General features: G+C 33.3%; 1 protein-coding gene across 2 annotated transcripts; it reads right to left on the bottom strand.

Moving 5' to 3' along the window:
* Positions 1 to 6,204: 6,204 nt before the first annotated feature.
* Positions 6,205 to 13,804, bottom strand: LOC134244696 (solute carrier family 12 member 9-like). Of its 2 annotated transcripts, none has more exons than XM_062726951.1 (4): positions 13,319 to 13,804; positions 8,993 to 9,127; positions 8,202 to 8,336; positions 6,205 to 6,395 (listed from the first exon to the last, which is right to left on the bottom strand). In XM_062726951.1, exons 1-4 carry the CDS (start codon positions 13,599 to 13,601, stop codon positions 6,220 to 6,222), a joined length of 729 nt encoding a protein of 242 aa, XP_062582935.1. In that variant the 5' UTR covers positions 13,602 to 13,804; the 3' UTR covers positions 6,205 to 6,219. The 2 variants fall into 2 exon arrangements, with proteins under 2 accessions (XP_062582935.1, XP_062582936.1); XM_062726952.1 differs by lacking the exon at positions 13,319 to 13,804 and adding an exon at positions 11,684 to 12,045.
* Between the last annotated feature and the right edge of the window lie 937 nt (positions 13,805 to 14,741).

The following is a 14,741-nucleotide window of genomic DNA, read 5'->3' as shown; positions in this document are numbered from 1 at the left end:
TATTTCTCAAGCAAATAACAAAGATTCGATATAAATCAGATAAAGAGCAATCTTCTTGTTGTAAAAGTCACTTCTTATAAAAATTTATTGTAAACTATCATATATGTATGAGTCATACACACATACAAAATGGTACTGAAATTCGACCCCCCCCACCACTTGCACACACAAACCATTGGCGTCGGAAGAAAATTTAAAGGGGGGGCTAAGTGTAAAAAAAATATACCTTCAAAAAAATCCTTGCAAGCGATAAAAAAGGAAATGTCTATTTCCCGAACTCGAAAATCCTATTTTCTAGGGGGGGGGGGGGGGGGGGGGGAGTTTGAACTTCTATACTAAGTATATATTTGGAAAAAAGAGGGGGCTAAGACCCCCCCCCCCCCCCCCCCCGGTTCCGAGGACTATGCAAACACACACACAAAATTGGATTTTCGCGTTTGGGCAAAGGACATTTCCTCCATTTTTGCTCGTCAAATTTGTTGTATATTTGTAATTTTTTATGACCCCCACCCCCACCCCCTCTTTCAATTTGTTTCCAATGTCAATGTCTGTAAAGACAAAAATAACTAGTTATGATATTCAGATTATGCACGCAGTGTCGAATTCGCGAATGATGAAAGAGGGAGTGGCAGTTTGGGGTCTGTGTAGGGTCCCACAGCCACATTAAAAATTGAATTATGAAATCTTATGTTAATTTTCGAGTCAAAAAAGAGGGGGGGGGGGTTTCAGACCTATCACAGCTTATAAGACTTTTCTGATGAGTGGGAATATTTACGGGGTCATTCATAAACAACTCCCCCCCCCCCCCCCCCCGCACAACATACAAACATATGTTCCTCATATGTGCATTATATCTTCCACATGAAAGATTTCCTACTTTGTCTATCCAGAAAACGACTCTATTTTGAATAAAATTTAACAACCAGTGAGTATGAGAGATGTTTATTCGAGCTTGCCGTTAAGATTTGCACTTAACGTTATCGTAATATTTCTTTTACATTTTATTTCTCTTTCCGTGGTTCAATAACATATCAAATATTGCCCCCCCCCCCAAGTCATAACCTTTTTACTACGGAAATGTTCATTCAAGTTCACATCCTCACTTTTTGTGAATGTAATTAATTTAGTAAGTTAGTGTAAAAAAATAGTACTGAAAGATGTTGAAGTTGAAACTTATCCCCCCGCCTGAATCAAACAATTGTTTTCTTTTTGTGTTTTATGCCCCTCCTGCATGAATCATACAACTGTCTTCTTTTTGTGTTTTTGCTTGTCAAATACTTTTCAAGTTCGTTTACCCCCCTCCCCCTTTTCAAATTCGATTCTAGGTGACTGCTATGCTAGCGATTTTCGTAAATAAGAGATGAGCATGACAAATTCAACTTTTATTAAATAGTGGGGGATTGAATGTGTACAAGATATATCGTTTATGATAAAATTTATGCATTTTAAATGATTTAATCCAAAATAATAAATTCCGTTTTCCGTTCCGTTCCGTTTTCCGTTCCGCGTTTTAGCAACACCCGCTTTGTAGTGCCCTTGTTTTAAATGGCCTTACTACTTTCATTTTCTATCAGACATAAAAATTCTCTTGTTATATTCAAGGGGCCCACTCAATTGGAACCCTTCTAGAAGCAGATTGGAATGTTGAAAGGGTTGGAATATGTATGTCTAAATCGATATTCAGAAGGGTATTGAATATGATGAAATATTATCTGCAATGTTTTTAATTACTGCAGTTGTTTTTCAAGAATTTAAATCCTTTAATTTAAAGCATTAAATTTTAGTTCAAAAGGGAAACTTGAAGAGATAATTAAAAGTGGAAAAAAATTATTTTAATATAATAGTTTTGGTAATTTTTTTCATTTATGTAAAGAAAGGTTAAATCTTAAAGAGCCTGAGACAGAAGAATATTAAACTACATGTATAATTTTTTAAAAAATAATTATGGTCAAATAAGGGACCTATTTAAGGCTCAAATCTTCACCTCATATTACATGGTAAATTATGAAACTATTCAGTGGTTGTTTTTACTGCAATTAAATGCTTCTTTACAGAATTACCCTTCATACATTATAAAAATACTTTTTTGCAACTGTATTTTGTTTTAAGTTTGGTTTATTTACAATAATTAAAGTCACCAAAGTTTTCACCCACCCGCTTACGCCATATTGGAATGCTATCCTTCCATCTTTGGTGTGGAAGGCTGAGAAGGCCTTCTCAGTCTACCCTACCAAACCAATCGAGCAGACAGAATGGTAATTATTTAAACAATAAAATGCTTTCTTTGTTTGTTATTACTGGAATTAACGGAAGCAGCTGTTGCAGAAAAAATACATAACCCACGTAAGCGGGTTATATGTAAATTTTTTCTGCAGTAGCTGCGACCGTTAATTCCAGTAATAACAAACAAAGAAAGCATTTTATTGTTTATATTTTTATCTGTATAAATTATCATTTAAAGAAGGATTAAAAAGTTTAATTATTGTATTAATGATGCGAACATCTTTATACGTTTCATTGATGGAACAGCCACTGATCAAGAAATCTGTACAGGCGACATGCCTAATGTAGTTCATGCAGTGATTAACGCAATGGGTTTTCTAAAGATATAAAGTGGATGTAAATATTTTGGAATAAGAAGGGTCCCAATCGAGTGGGCCCCAGGAGATATTTACAAGTCTAAAATTTATATATATTTGTGCATTGATATAATTTGTTTAGTAACTTATTCAGTTTTATTTCAAAATCAAATTAAAGCTTATACTGTTTATTAGGCATACAATTTCCATAAATGTTCGGTTTACGTGAAATCGTGAATCTCATATTTTAGTATTACCATATTTAAACAAAGTACTATTCAATTTGGTAAAATTTATTTTTGTACGGAGCTGTAATTGGTCTTTAAGTGCAAGTACTTATACGAGGGTCATTCAAAAAATACGTAGACAATGCTTCTCATCGTCAAATAATTATTACAAGATTATAGATCAACACATTTTCGTAAACATAAACATTTATTTTGTGGAAGTGTGAAGTTTCATTCCATTTGATTAAATAGAACTCATGTTAGCCAAAATTTAAAACAACATGTTTTGTTACCACGGAGCACGGTTAACCAACGGTAACGTCAAAGACAATGTTGAGAAAGTTTGTCAAAATTATACTAATTTTCTTAATTTCAAACACGGTTTGTAGCGTCTTCTACATTCAAAAAAACATATCCATAACACTTAACACCTAGTTTGCGAACAATTGTACAAATATAGCTTGAATAAGAATGTCATTGTTTTCAAATTCAAATTTACCATGTAACTCTATTAATTCTGCAACAGTGAAGCACACATCACGTTCAATGACGTTCCTAACTCTTTCGACAATATTTTAACTTTAACATGTTTCTTTGCAGACAATCCATCATCCGATTCAAACTCGCTACCACTCAAAAATTGTATTTTCCATTTAATACAAATACACAGATTATTTTTCATACAGATCCTGGTTTATACGGATTTTTTAAGCTTGTAGAAGAAGTTTCCCGAATGTACAGTACAAATTTTTTTGCTAGTTGCTGGTCCATGACGTCCTCCAACGTCATGGTTTTTTGCTTTTTTTAATCAAGTCCATATGTATTTAGAAACTGGTATCTTTTAAATGGAGCGACATATTACATAACCTGATTTCATTTTAATTAATACAGCAATACTTCATTTAAACATGTAAATTTTATTTCGTTTCAGCTCTATTTATTAGAGGTATGGCTGTAAATACTATAAAGTGAAAATTAGTAAATTACTCAATTTTGACGGTGCTCCGTGACCCCATTTTTGCTGTTCTAAATCCTTGGTAATTTTAATAAATATGAAGATACATTCTAATTTTTTTACTCATATTATTTGAATCTGTTTTTAAAATATTTGTACCAAGGAACAAAGTTCACCTTGTGCAACTTTTGGCCCTGTGAATTTCTGAAAAATCAGAACTACTTCTGTTTTAGTTTAAAATATGTTAAATTTCACTAGGACCCTTGGTGACTTCATATCAAATAAAAATGACGTAATTTTTTCTCTTGTCCATGTATTATGACGTCATGAATTTCGTCATTTTCTTCAAATCTTGAAAATTTCTTTAAAGTGACCAAAAATTTGGGTACCTGTAAAGTGCGAAACGAAATAGAAACGAAACGAACTGAAACGAAACGAAATCTGCCGAAACGAAACGAAATCTACCGAAACGAAACGAAACCTACCGAAACGAAACGAAATCAAAACGAAACGAAACGAAGTCAAAACGAAACCTGCCGAAACGAAACGAAACAAAACTATCAGAATGTTTATATGGTCTATTTTTACTTTATATGAAATTTATATAGTTCAAGCACCACAGGCAATTGTTTCGCTTCAAGCTCATACATAGGCGTCGGAAGGAAATTGAAAGGAGGGGGGGGGGTGGGGGCAAACCCCCAAAAATTTTAAAATTTAAATAAAAATTATTTTGGAAAAAAAATTGGGGGGGGGGGGGGGCTAACCCAACCACCCCCACCCCGCTTCCGACGCCTATGTCATATTTTGTATATATCTTATTGAATAATTTACCTACTAAAAAGTGACATTGTTCGCTTCGAGAGACTTTTTTCTTGTCAGTTAAATCGTTTTGGACGTCTCTGGTCGAGCCTCTTCATTGCAAACCAATCATTTCTTCCTCGAAATTACCTCGATAAAAATAGGACCGTATATACGAAGAAAAGATACACAAGATTCCGGTTGGAGTTACATGTATAATTGAACGGAAAAACCAGACACCTCGGAATGGAATACTAATTACTCTAAGTCTCTGGTTTATCCTATGTTTTAAGACATTCGCAATATGACAGTACAGTGACTTTATTTCGACCCGTACACAAACGAGCCTTTACATGTAACACATCAATTTTGATAGATATGTTGTATCTAGATAAATAAGGACTGAAAATAAGAGTAAGATATAAAAATTATTGAAATTATACATGCATAGTACGCTCGTGCATATTTGCAGCTGGCAAACATGTAAATACATCATTAGACTGAGAAGGGAGCATAATCTGTAATTAAATTAAAATTCATATTAAGTGCTTGAACTATATAAATCTTATTTGAAGTATAAAAAAGTCCACATGAAGTTACACATATATAATTATATACATCATACATGTACCTTGATTTGAAAAAAAAAATTCTGAAAGTTTAGTTTCGTTTCGGCAGGTTTCGTTTTGATTTTTCTTCGTTTCATCTTGATTTCGTTTCGTTTCGGTAGATTTCGTTTCGTTTCGGTAGGTTTCGTTTCGTTTCGGTAGATTTCGTTTCGTTTCGGCAGATTTCGTTTCGTTTCAGTTCGTTTCGTTTCGTTTCTATTTCGTTTCGCACTTTACAGGTACCCCAAAAATTTAAGTTGTATGTGAATATTTTGCATAGCCCCCAACTTCTGATCTAAAATGTTCAATTATATTATGAATGAACTGTTTCAGAAGATTCTAATCCATAAAAAATTTTTTGGATCGCGGGGTGGGCTCATATTTTTATCGACAGTTGAAGATGCTCAATTTCACCCATTTTCTTCAAAAATCAAGATCATTGCAGTTTCACAACGCCTGAGTTTCTTAGACTTAGACACCTAGAGGAAAATTTTTTACAGGAAATGAAAGCACTAAGTCTCTACTTTATGTTGATGTTCGAAATGGGACGTTAGGATCTGGTTAGTTAAATGGTATATTGACAGGGCCAATTTATGGAGTTAGTGAACCTACCTCTTTGGATATAATATGACGTTAAATAAAAAAGTTAGGACAAAAGTCTATGAACTTTTTGAGTGACCCTCGTACATGTACGAAAACATGCTAGATCTAGTACATCTTTTAAACACAAAAAAAACTTTGGGTATACAGTTTGTATGTACTTGTAGTTGTAGTAGTACACGTTACATGTATGCAGAAAATAGATGTTTTCATTAGTTTAAAAGACAAGAATTTCCTGTTTCCGTTTTACTTCTCATAAAAAAAGAAGGAAAAATCTAATTCAGACAGGAAATATATTTCTGAAGTGTAAATGTGCCTAGAGTTTGGAGATTTAAAAAATGAAAAGAGACAATGCAATTTACATTTTGTATCCTTTAAAGACAAGTGATGAATGTGCAAATTTTTATAAATGTACTTCAAAAACAAACCCTGGATTAGTTTTACATAATCATTTAAATTATAATGTAGATGTATATACCTACCATAAATATTAACAGTGAGGTTTTGGCAAACATGGCACCTCCAACAATACAGATACCCAGACACACAAACAAGACGATTGTACAGTACAGGTACTTGTACCAGAAATCATGGTCACCCTTTAAAAATGGCTGGTCTACCATGGTCCCTGTTGAATATGAAAAAAATATAAAAGTATAAGCAGAATTTTTTGCCAGGATTTAATTTTGGCATTATAAGACAGCTTTATTAGATCGCTAAAATTGAATATCGCTAAAAATTAATTGTCACCTGAGTAACTCAGGTGACCTATTGCTATGCGTTTTCGTCCATCGTTGTCCGTCGTGTGTTAACATTTGAACATTTTCAGCTTCTTCTCTGAAACCACTGAACCAGTTTCAACCAAATTTGGTATACAGCATCTATGGGTGAAGGGGAACAAAAATTGTGAATTTCATGGTCCCCGCCCCCCTGGGGCCTGAGGGGTGGGGCCAAAACAACTAAAATTATTGCAATCTTTAAAAATCTTCTTCTTTACTCCTGGACATAAAGCAAGCAGACTGTTAGCATGAATGTAATGGGCATTGAGTCCTCTACCAAAATTGTGAAATTCATAGCCCCATGCAGGGTAAGGGGTTCTAGTGCTAGGGCGGGGCTATATAGATTATATAGTGAAAATGCATTATTTTGAAAATATTCTTCTCTGCTCCTGGGTATTAAATAAATTATCTAAGTACATAGTTATGATGAGCAAGAGTGCCTCTTCCAGATTTGTGAATTTTATGGCCCCAGGGTCAGGGGTTCTGGTGTTAGGTTGGGGCTCTATTGATTATATAGTGAAAATGCATTAATTCTTTGAAAATCTTCTTCTCTGCTCCTGGGTATTCAATAAACTAACTAAGCACATCGTTATGATGAGCAAGAGTGCCTCTTCTAAAATTGTGAATTTTATGGCCCCAGGAACAGGGGTTCTGGTGTTAGGGCGGGGCTCTATTGATTATATAGTAAAAAGACATTAATTCTTTGAAAATATTTTCCTTTGCTTCTGGGTTTTATGCCAATGTTCCAAGTATATATATTTATGATGAAGAAAGGTGCATCTAGCAAAGTGGTTTTTTTATGCCCCCTGGGTCGGGGTGGGGGGGGTTACATAGTCTGAAAATAAATTAATGCTTTGAAATCTGCTCTTTGGTATTAATCAACCATTTTATTATAAAATTTGCAAAATTTTGAAATATGTGGCCTCTGGGTCAGTGTTCCTTTGGGGTGAGGTGCACACCTGGGTATAAAGTGGAAGTGCATTTTCTCTTTGTTACTCTGATCTACCTCTGGGTATTAAGTAAATAGAGTAAGCATGCTAAGTTAATAATTATGATAAGCAATGGTGCCTCTTTCAAAATTGTGAATTGTGAATTTCATGGCCTCTGGTTTAAAACAGGAACCAAATTTAATTGTTTGAAAGTTGTTACACAATACTCAGGTGACCTATAAGGCCCGTGGGCCTCTTGTTTGTGATAGGTTTTTAATAGTGCATTTTAAAATTGCTAAAATTACATCTCGCTAGAAATGAAATACCATTTTCTAAGGACAAATCGCTAAATTTGTGTCTCACTAAAATTTCCACTTACACGGTATTTGGTTTACTTTTTTTTGGTGTTATCAAAGAGTTATTTCAGTAATTTGTCTTCTGCAATAAATATGACAATATGACACTCAAGAGAGCAAAAACAATAACGAAATGTTTTAATTACTTAAATACCAAGGGCAGAGTTGTGAATTTTAGCAAAAGTCTCTTGTATTGTACTGGATTTTATATCAGTACTTAACTTAAAGATAATGTTTATTAAAGTATTGAATTATTAAATAAATACTTTCTCAAATGAGTGATTAATGAATTTAAGTCACACTTTATAAGAGAATTGTGCACACACAAACACAAAGCTACTGAATGTAAACTATCATCGGGAAATATTACCTCCTGGTCCAAAATTCTCAATCATGGCTTCCACAAAGCCAGTGACATAAAGACCTACAGCTAAAACATTGGCCACAAAGAACAGAAAACCAATGCTTCCTCCAAATTCTGGCCCCAAAGCCCGGCTTATCATGTCTGTATTACGATAAGGAATAGGTTTGCTAATATGCTGAATTAATTTTATCTCACAACAATTTCATTTACATGTATTTTAAGTTGACTTGTACCCAGTTTGAATTTGTTATAATATTTACATCTCCCTTTATTTATAAACAAATTAGAACTCCCTTCAAATAGGAATGCAAGTTTCGATAAAACTGGCTTTTCTGTTGAGCCTGGAGTTGAATGTATTGAATACAATGATATGTCACTTAATTATACTATACTTCAAATAGAAAAATCAACTCTGTCCAGTCAATATTGTAAACCAATTATTATTTGAGTCATCTTTTATAATCGCGATTCGTCAGTTTGAAGTCAATCCGCAACGATTAATTTTCACTGAAAAGGAAACATTTTCTATAAAAACAAAGCAAAATAAATGGTTCGCAGCAATTGATATTTGCAACATAAAGTAGGTTGCAAACTCGCGAATATTTCTCAAACACGAATAAAAGTTGGTTTACAGTACTTCAATCAATGGAAAGCTACTCCAAGTTGTAAAAAAAAAAGTACAAGTTGATGTTACATTCAAAACATTTTGATTTTTACCTTTTCTAATCAAATGTAATGCATGTATTGAAAAAAAATTTTGTGATCTTTTACAATTAGAAATGAACTCGAAAGGATACAGTAAGCCCCGCCTCCTTCTAATGCTCCATTGGTTGATATGGCACTGATTGACAGCACTGTCATTACTAAAATAAAATAAGCTAAAACGAGCTGTAACACTGCTTCTAGAATCCCTGCCTGGCCAACAACAAAACCTACAAAACAATTAATAAACATGATCAGTACATGTTCAATATTTCTCTTAATATCAACTGCAAAGTTATTCTCTTTAGAGAAGTGGACAGGCTTTCGCCTAAGCAAAAGCATGATTGTCCACTTGTCTAAAGTCGTAAAGAGAATATATACTGTCCACAAAGTGTAAAGTCAATTTGAAACCACTAATGGTCATATACCCAATTACTACTACTAGATTGCATGCAAAAAAGAAAAAAAAATCTAAACCAAAGGGTTTAAACTTTTACTTCGTTATTTTGAATCCCACAAAAGTACATGGTGGAATTATGGTTCAAACGGTACCTGGTAAAAACGGCACCTAGTGAAAAAGGCACCTGGATTATGCAAAATGGCACTTGCTGAAAACGGCACTTAGTGAAAACGGCACTTAGTCAAAATGGCATTTATAGAAAAAGTATATATGCAGTGATAATTTGATATATATATATTGATATATATTTGTGTGTGAGTATATATAAAGATAATATTATATTTTTCTTTCTTGGAGTGTCCATTTTTTTTCCAAGAAAACTATTAATTCATGTATACACTCTAATAAGTTTTTATGAAATCTCAGTGATATATGCATGATTAAATTCTGTATAATCCTATGCATATACACACTTTTCTCCACAGATTCATACATTTGAATACCAAATTTGAAATGATTTTTTTAAAATTTTATTCCTTGAAATATCCGTATCTTCATCTTTTAATTTTTTTAATTAAAAATATAACAGCATTGTTTTTAAATATAACGTTATTTTCAAGACAAGATTATAAACAATAACAGCATCATTTTATCATCTATAGAAATCACTTATTATTTGTAACAATCTCAACATAAAATTGTATCATCTTAATTTTTAATCAATTATTAAATATAAATAAATTGATATTCTTCAATTATATTTTAAAAAACTGCTTTTGTTCTTCTATGTACAGGTTTCATATAGTAAAAAACTTAATAGTAAATGTTGTATGACTATTCAGATTTTATGTACAGTTTAGAGAGGAATATCTAAGTTTTCCTAACTTGTGTACAATCCTTTTGTCATGTTGTCAAGAAATACACAATAGTAGCTGTATATGATTGCAAATTGACGATCAGCAGATTATTGAAAAGGAGGTGTGAAATGGTCTTTTGTTTCTTATTCCTACAAGTGTATTCTAAGTAAACATACTCAACTGGCTTTTATTTAGTCAGCTGTGACTGGCACCCCCCAAAACAGAGTGACACATATTTGCAATACTATTAATTTTTGTTGAATTTCAAAGAATCATAATAATGTAATTTGGATTTGATCTCTTTTGTAGAAAATAATAGACATATAAATATAATATACATATAATCTATAAAAATAGTACATTTTAAAAATCTAACCACTGTAAAAAAAGTATAATAATTTTCAAATGAATCAGGGACCTATAAACTAACGTTAGTATATAGGTCCTTGAATGAATTAGTTTTTTTTTTCTTAAAATATTTTTTAAACATTTTTATCAATAATCAGTCAGGGGCATAACTTAAACAAGTTATTTTCAAAAATAACTCGAATAAGTTATTTTTTTGTCTAAATGAGTTACTTCTCTTTGCTATGACCTACTTTTTCCCAGCCTGAATAACTCAAACACGTTATTTTTCCAAAATAGCTTCAATAAAATAATAACTTGTTTAAGTTATTTTGTGTCATTCCTCCCTAACTTCACACCCCGTGCACCAAAGGATTTTGCTCGTGCACCAAGACAAAAACAAATGTTTGACTAAATTTAAACCTTGCTCAATGCAGGAAAAGTGTTCAAAGTCTTGGGAAAAGTGGGGAATTTTTTTTATTTAATGATAAAAATTGGACATATACACCATGTGGATAAAACTACAAAATAAGGTGTAAATGCTGTTTATCTCCATCTCCTCACCAATTCTCCACTGGAGTCAGTGAACTCCATCTAGTATTACATAATGGAATCCCAAAATGCAATGCAAATTGGCAGGAAACACAAAATTTTCAAGAAATCAATGTCCAAGTAGGATATAAAACTAACTTATTTAAGTTATTTTTTTTTTTTAAAATTGTGTGTGTAAAATAATGTAAAATAACTTGTTTAAGTTATTTTTTTCATAACTTGTTTGAGTTATGCCCCTGACTGATAATAACATACACATTTATTACTATAAATGTAATATAAAGATCTGTTTTCTGTATAAACACTATCAAAGTCTCAAAATAAAAAAGTGCCATTTTAACTTTTCTAAAGTGCCGTTTTGACTACTCTCAAGTGCCGTTTTGCATATTTCCTAAGTGCCGTTTTCACCAGGTGCCGTTTTGACTTGTATGGCAGATACATGGTGTATCTCCAGTTTTACATACTGGGATTTAGTGGGAATTGACCAACTTCCTCAATCAGACCCAAAACTAGGTCAATCTTGAAATCCATTTGAGCCCTTTTTTTTCTCTCCGTAATATTGATTTAATCTTCAATTGTTAATTTAAATGAAATATCAGTTTAAAAATAAAAATCTTCCTGATGCCGTTTACCTGATCTCAGGAACAGTAATGTACTAAACATTGACAAGGCCACAGGGCAAAATACACCGGCAAAGAGCCCAAGGGTTCGAGTCGTGACCCGCGGCTGTATTTTGGGGCCCACGGCATCATTACTACTCAGGCTACGACGGAGTGCCCACACTTCATCACCGTGCTCAAGGTCCGAAGAGCTCGAGTAAGAAGAACTCGGTAAGAGCGGTGAGCTCTCCTCCATTTTTTCTGGTACTAACACTTCTCCATTAATAGAGTATGACTGTGACATAACTCTGTAGCCTTGAGGCTTTAAATAGAAGCATTTCTTTTTCACTCCATACAAATCAGCTGTTTTTCTCCCAATTTTCTATCTTTTGTGTTCTCACGTGACACGGAAGTCATATGATTCGTCCTAAATACAGAGCTGGCTGATGGAAATATATTTCCCGTCAAAATATTATTTTCCTCGGTGTTATTTAGGTAAAAAAAATTTTAAATAGTTTGTATATTTTGTTACAAATAAAAAAAAGCGGTTCACCATGCTTACATTAGTGATATTTAGATATGAATACTATGTACAAAATTAATTCACACCAACATCTGTTCAATGTTCAAGGACAAGCAGTTCGTTGAACTGTGAACAATTTCTCAGATCAGAAAACTGGAAAACGAGTTGAACCACCCATCAAACATTTATTTATTCAGCAGTGTTATTTAAACATTCTTAGGCTCCATTTAATCTCATACCACAGTTAAAGCTTTAGACGCCGGCGAACACTGTCAACGAATTCTCTCTCTTTTCATTTTTTTCTTAATTTTTTTTTAATTCCTGCCCAGACTAGCTGTTATCGTACGACCGATGATGAGATCGAGATGTGTTTCTTTTTTGTATGTTTTTACGTTTGTTCTTTTTTGTTTGTTTGTAAGTTTGTTCTTTTTTGTTTGTTTGTAAGTTTGTTCTTTTTTGTTTGTTTGTAAGTTTGTTTGTTGATTTGTTATTGATCAAAGTAATTGTCAGAATCTATAACTTTGGCGTATAAGTGAAAAATCAATAATAATTTGCCTATATACGGGTCTAAAATAGCCCATTTTCTCTCTCTCTCTCGAAATATAGATTTATATTGTACGCAAAGTAACCAACCAATCACTTAATTTAAACCTACACTTTATCTCTTAATAAATCAAACTCTAGTATTCGGTTTTAACCGGTCCAAATCAGTAAATTATCATTATTAATATTTTACACGAGTAAACATGTAGTAAACTTGTACAAGGAAGCCAGTTTTTGAAAAAGTTTAAAGAAAAACATTTAAAATGTGAGGTTTTGAATCATATTTAGTTTCATTAGTGTATATAATTATACTAACTGTACATAGGCATACTGTTCAGCTGAATAAACAACGCTAATTCCTGAATCCATGCACACCTAACTTAGGAGTTAAAAATCTACATAGAAAAAGAGTAACCTTTAAAGTGACCGAGAGTTCTTTTTTGTTCCCAGAAGTAATCATGTCATCATATCAATCCAATATGTATCTTAAATTATTAAAATACATGCATACATGTACTATGTAACTTCTGATGTAAGTACTTCATATTTGATAAAAAAAAATATATTTTCCTCTCTGCTAGATATAAAAAAAAATCTCATACCTATCCTGAGAAAAAGCAAAACGCTGAACATAGAGAGGGCCACGGGTGCCACGACCCCCTCCAGCGTCCGCAGTGTTCGCTCCGGGGAGCCCCTCTCCCCCTCCTCCTCCCCCGACTGGCCCGAGACATCGGAGCTACTTCTGCGACGACAAAGGAGCCAATTAAAAATCTCCGTGAAAACATCCGGCACTGTCTTATCCTCAGGTGAAGGTCCATCGAAACTTTTGTATCCCCCTTTCTTCGCTCGAATATCACCTATCACCTTTTCAAGTTCCACTGACATTCTGTTATCTTTCCTTTTTTACCTAAAAATTCAACCAAAGAAAACACCAGAAGGAACAATATTCAGTCTATCACTCTACATGCTCTATGCACGGGCTTTTCGCGACAATACTCGTTTCCGGAGATGAGCAAGGTCGCTTGGCGGAAAACATATCCCGGATGCTGTATCCGTATGTAGTGGTCAACCATCGAGTAGATCCTTTAATATATACTATTTGTAGTAAAGCACAGCTTTCTCAGGTACTGTCCGACACGTTCGAAGGGTTGTCAAGGTCACAGATAACTACAGCGTTAAATCCCTTAATATGGTGTTCAGTAATATACAGTTTATGTATACAAGGTGCATGTATGAATACATGTATTATTTAATTATTTTGATGTCGTCTCACAGTCTTAGAATTTATAGCATACTTGATCTTAAGCAATATCTTGTTCTTTTTTAACTTAGACGAAACTTTTCTCCGATTATTTTATAGCAATAAACATTCAGTTCCTCACTGACTGTATATTCTAACATCTATGATTGCCGATGAGAACACAATTACACATAGTTTTAACACTATTACTCATCTGTATACATGTATTAACTATATAATTGCTAAACTGGAGGCCAGTGCCCCATAATCCTATCCATGTATTCAACAATCTTGAATCCATGTAATCTTTGCATGCTTTCATTTTTTCCATATATTTTTGTATATTTACATTTCCAATGTCTTTGTCCGAGATAAAATTACCAATTGTAAATGTACTTTATTTTTCCATCAATGTGTATTGACGCGGTTCCAAAAAAAAAAAAAAACCACGTGCAGGGCGGGAGAAACAGCTAGGCAGAAGCAGGGCTTGGAGCACGTAGATTGGCGGAATCAAAGCATGTAAATATAAGGAATAACTGTCAGATTTTTCAATTTCATGAAGATGATCAATCGATTGGCTTGCGTGATAATTTTATGCATAAACGCCGAAATTATCACGCAAGCCAATCGATTGATCACTTCATGAAATCGAAAAATAAGACAGTTATTCCTTAAATAAACGAAAACATCTAGCCGTTTAGAATCGTGACACCGTCTCTGTAATTGGAAACTATGTTTCCACAAAACCGAATGTCTATTTATGTATTCAATATTATAAATATCTA

The sequence above is a fragment of the Saccostrea cucullata genome, unplaced genomic scaffold (genome assembly GCF_032062105.1).
Source record: "Saccostrea cucullata isolate Sc308-1 unplaced genomic scaffold, CSIRO_AGI_Scuc_v1 ctg2517, whole genome shotgun sequence".
NCBI lineage: Eukaryota > Metazoa > Mollusca > Bivalvia > Ostreida > Ostreidae > Saccostrea > Saccostrea cuccullata.
This window is presented reverse-complemented; position numbering and strand designations above follow the sequence as displayed.

Coding starts and splice junctions, on each gene's coding strand:
- LOC134244696 (XM_062726951.1), bottom strand. CDS start 13,601: ATGTCAGTGGAACTTGAAAAGGTGATAGGTGATATTCGAGCGAAGAAA. Junction 9,128..13,318: donor TTTGCTTTTTCTCAGGATAG/GTATGAGATTTT, acceptor ATTGTTTTGTAG/GTTTTGTTGTTGGCCAGGCA. Junction 6,396..8,201: donor TGAGAATTTTGGACCAGGAG/GTAATATTTCCC, acceptor CATATTCAACAG/GGACCATGGTAGACCAGCCA.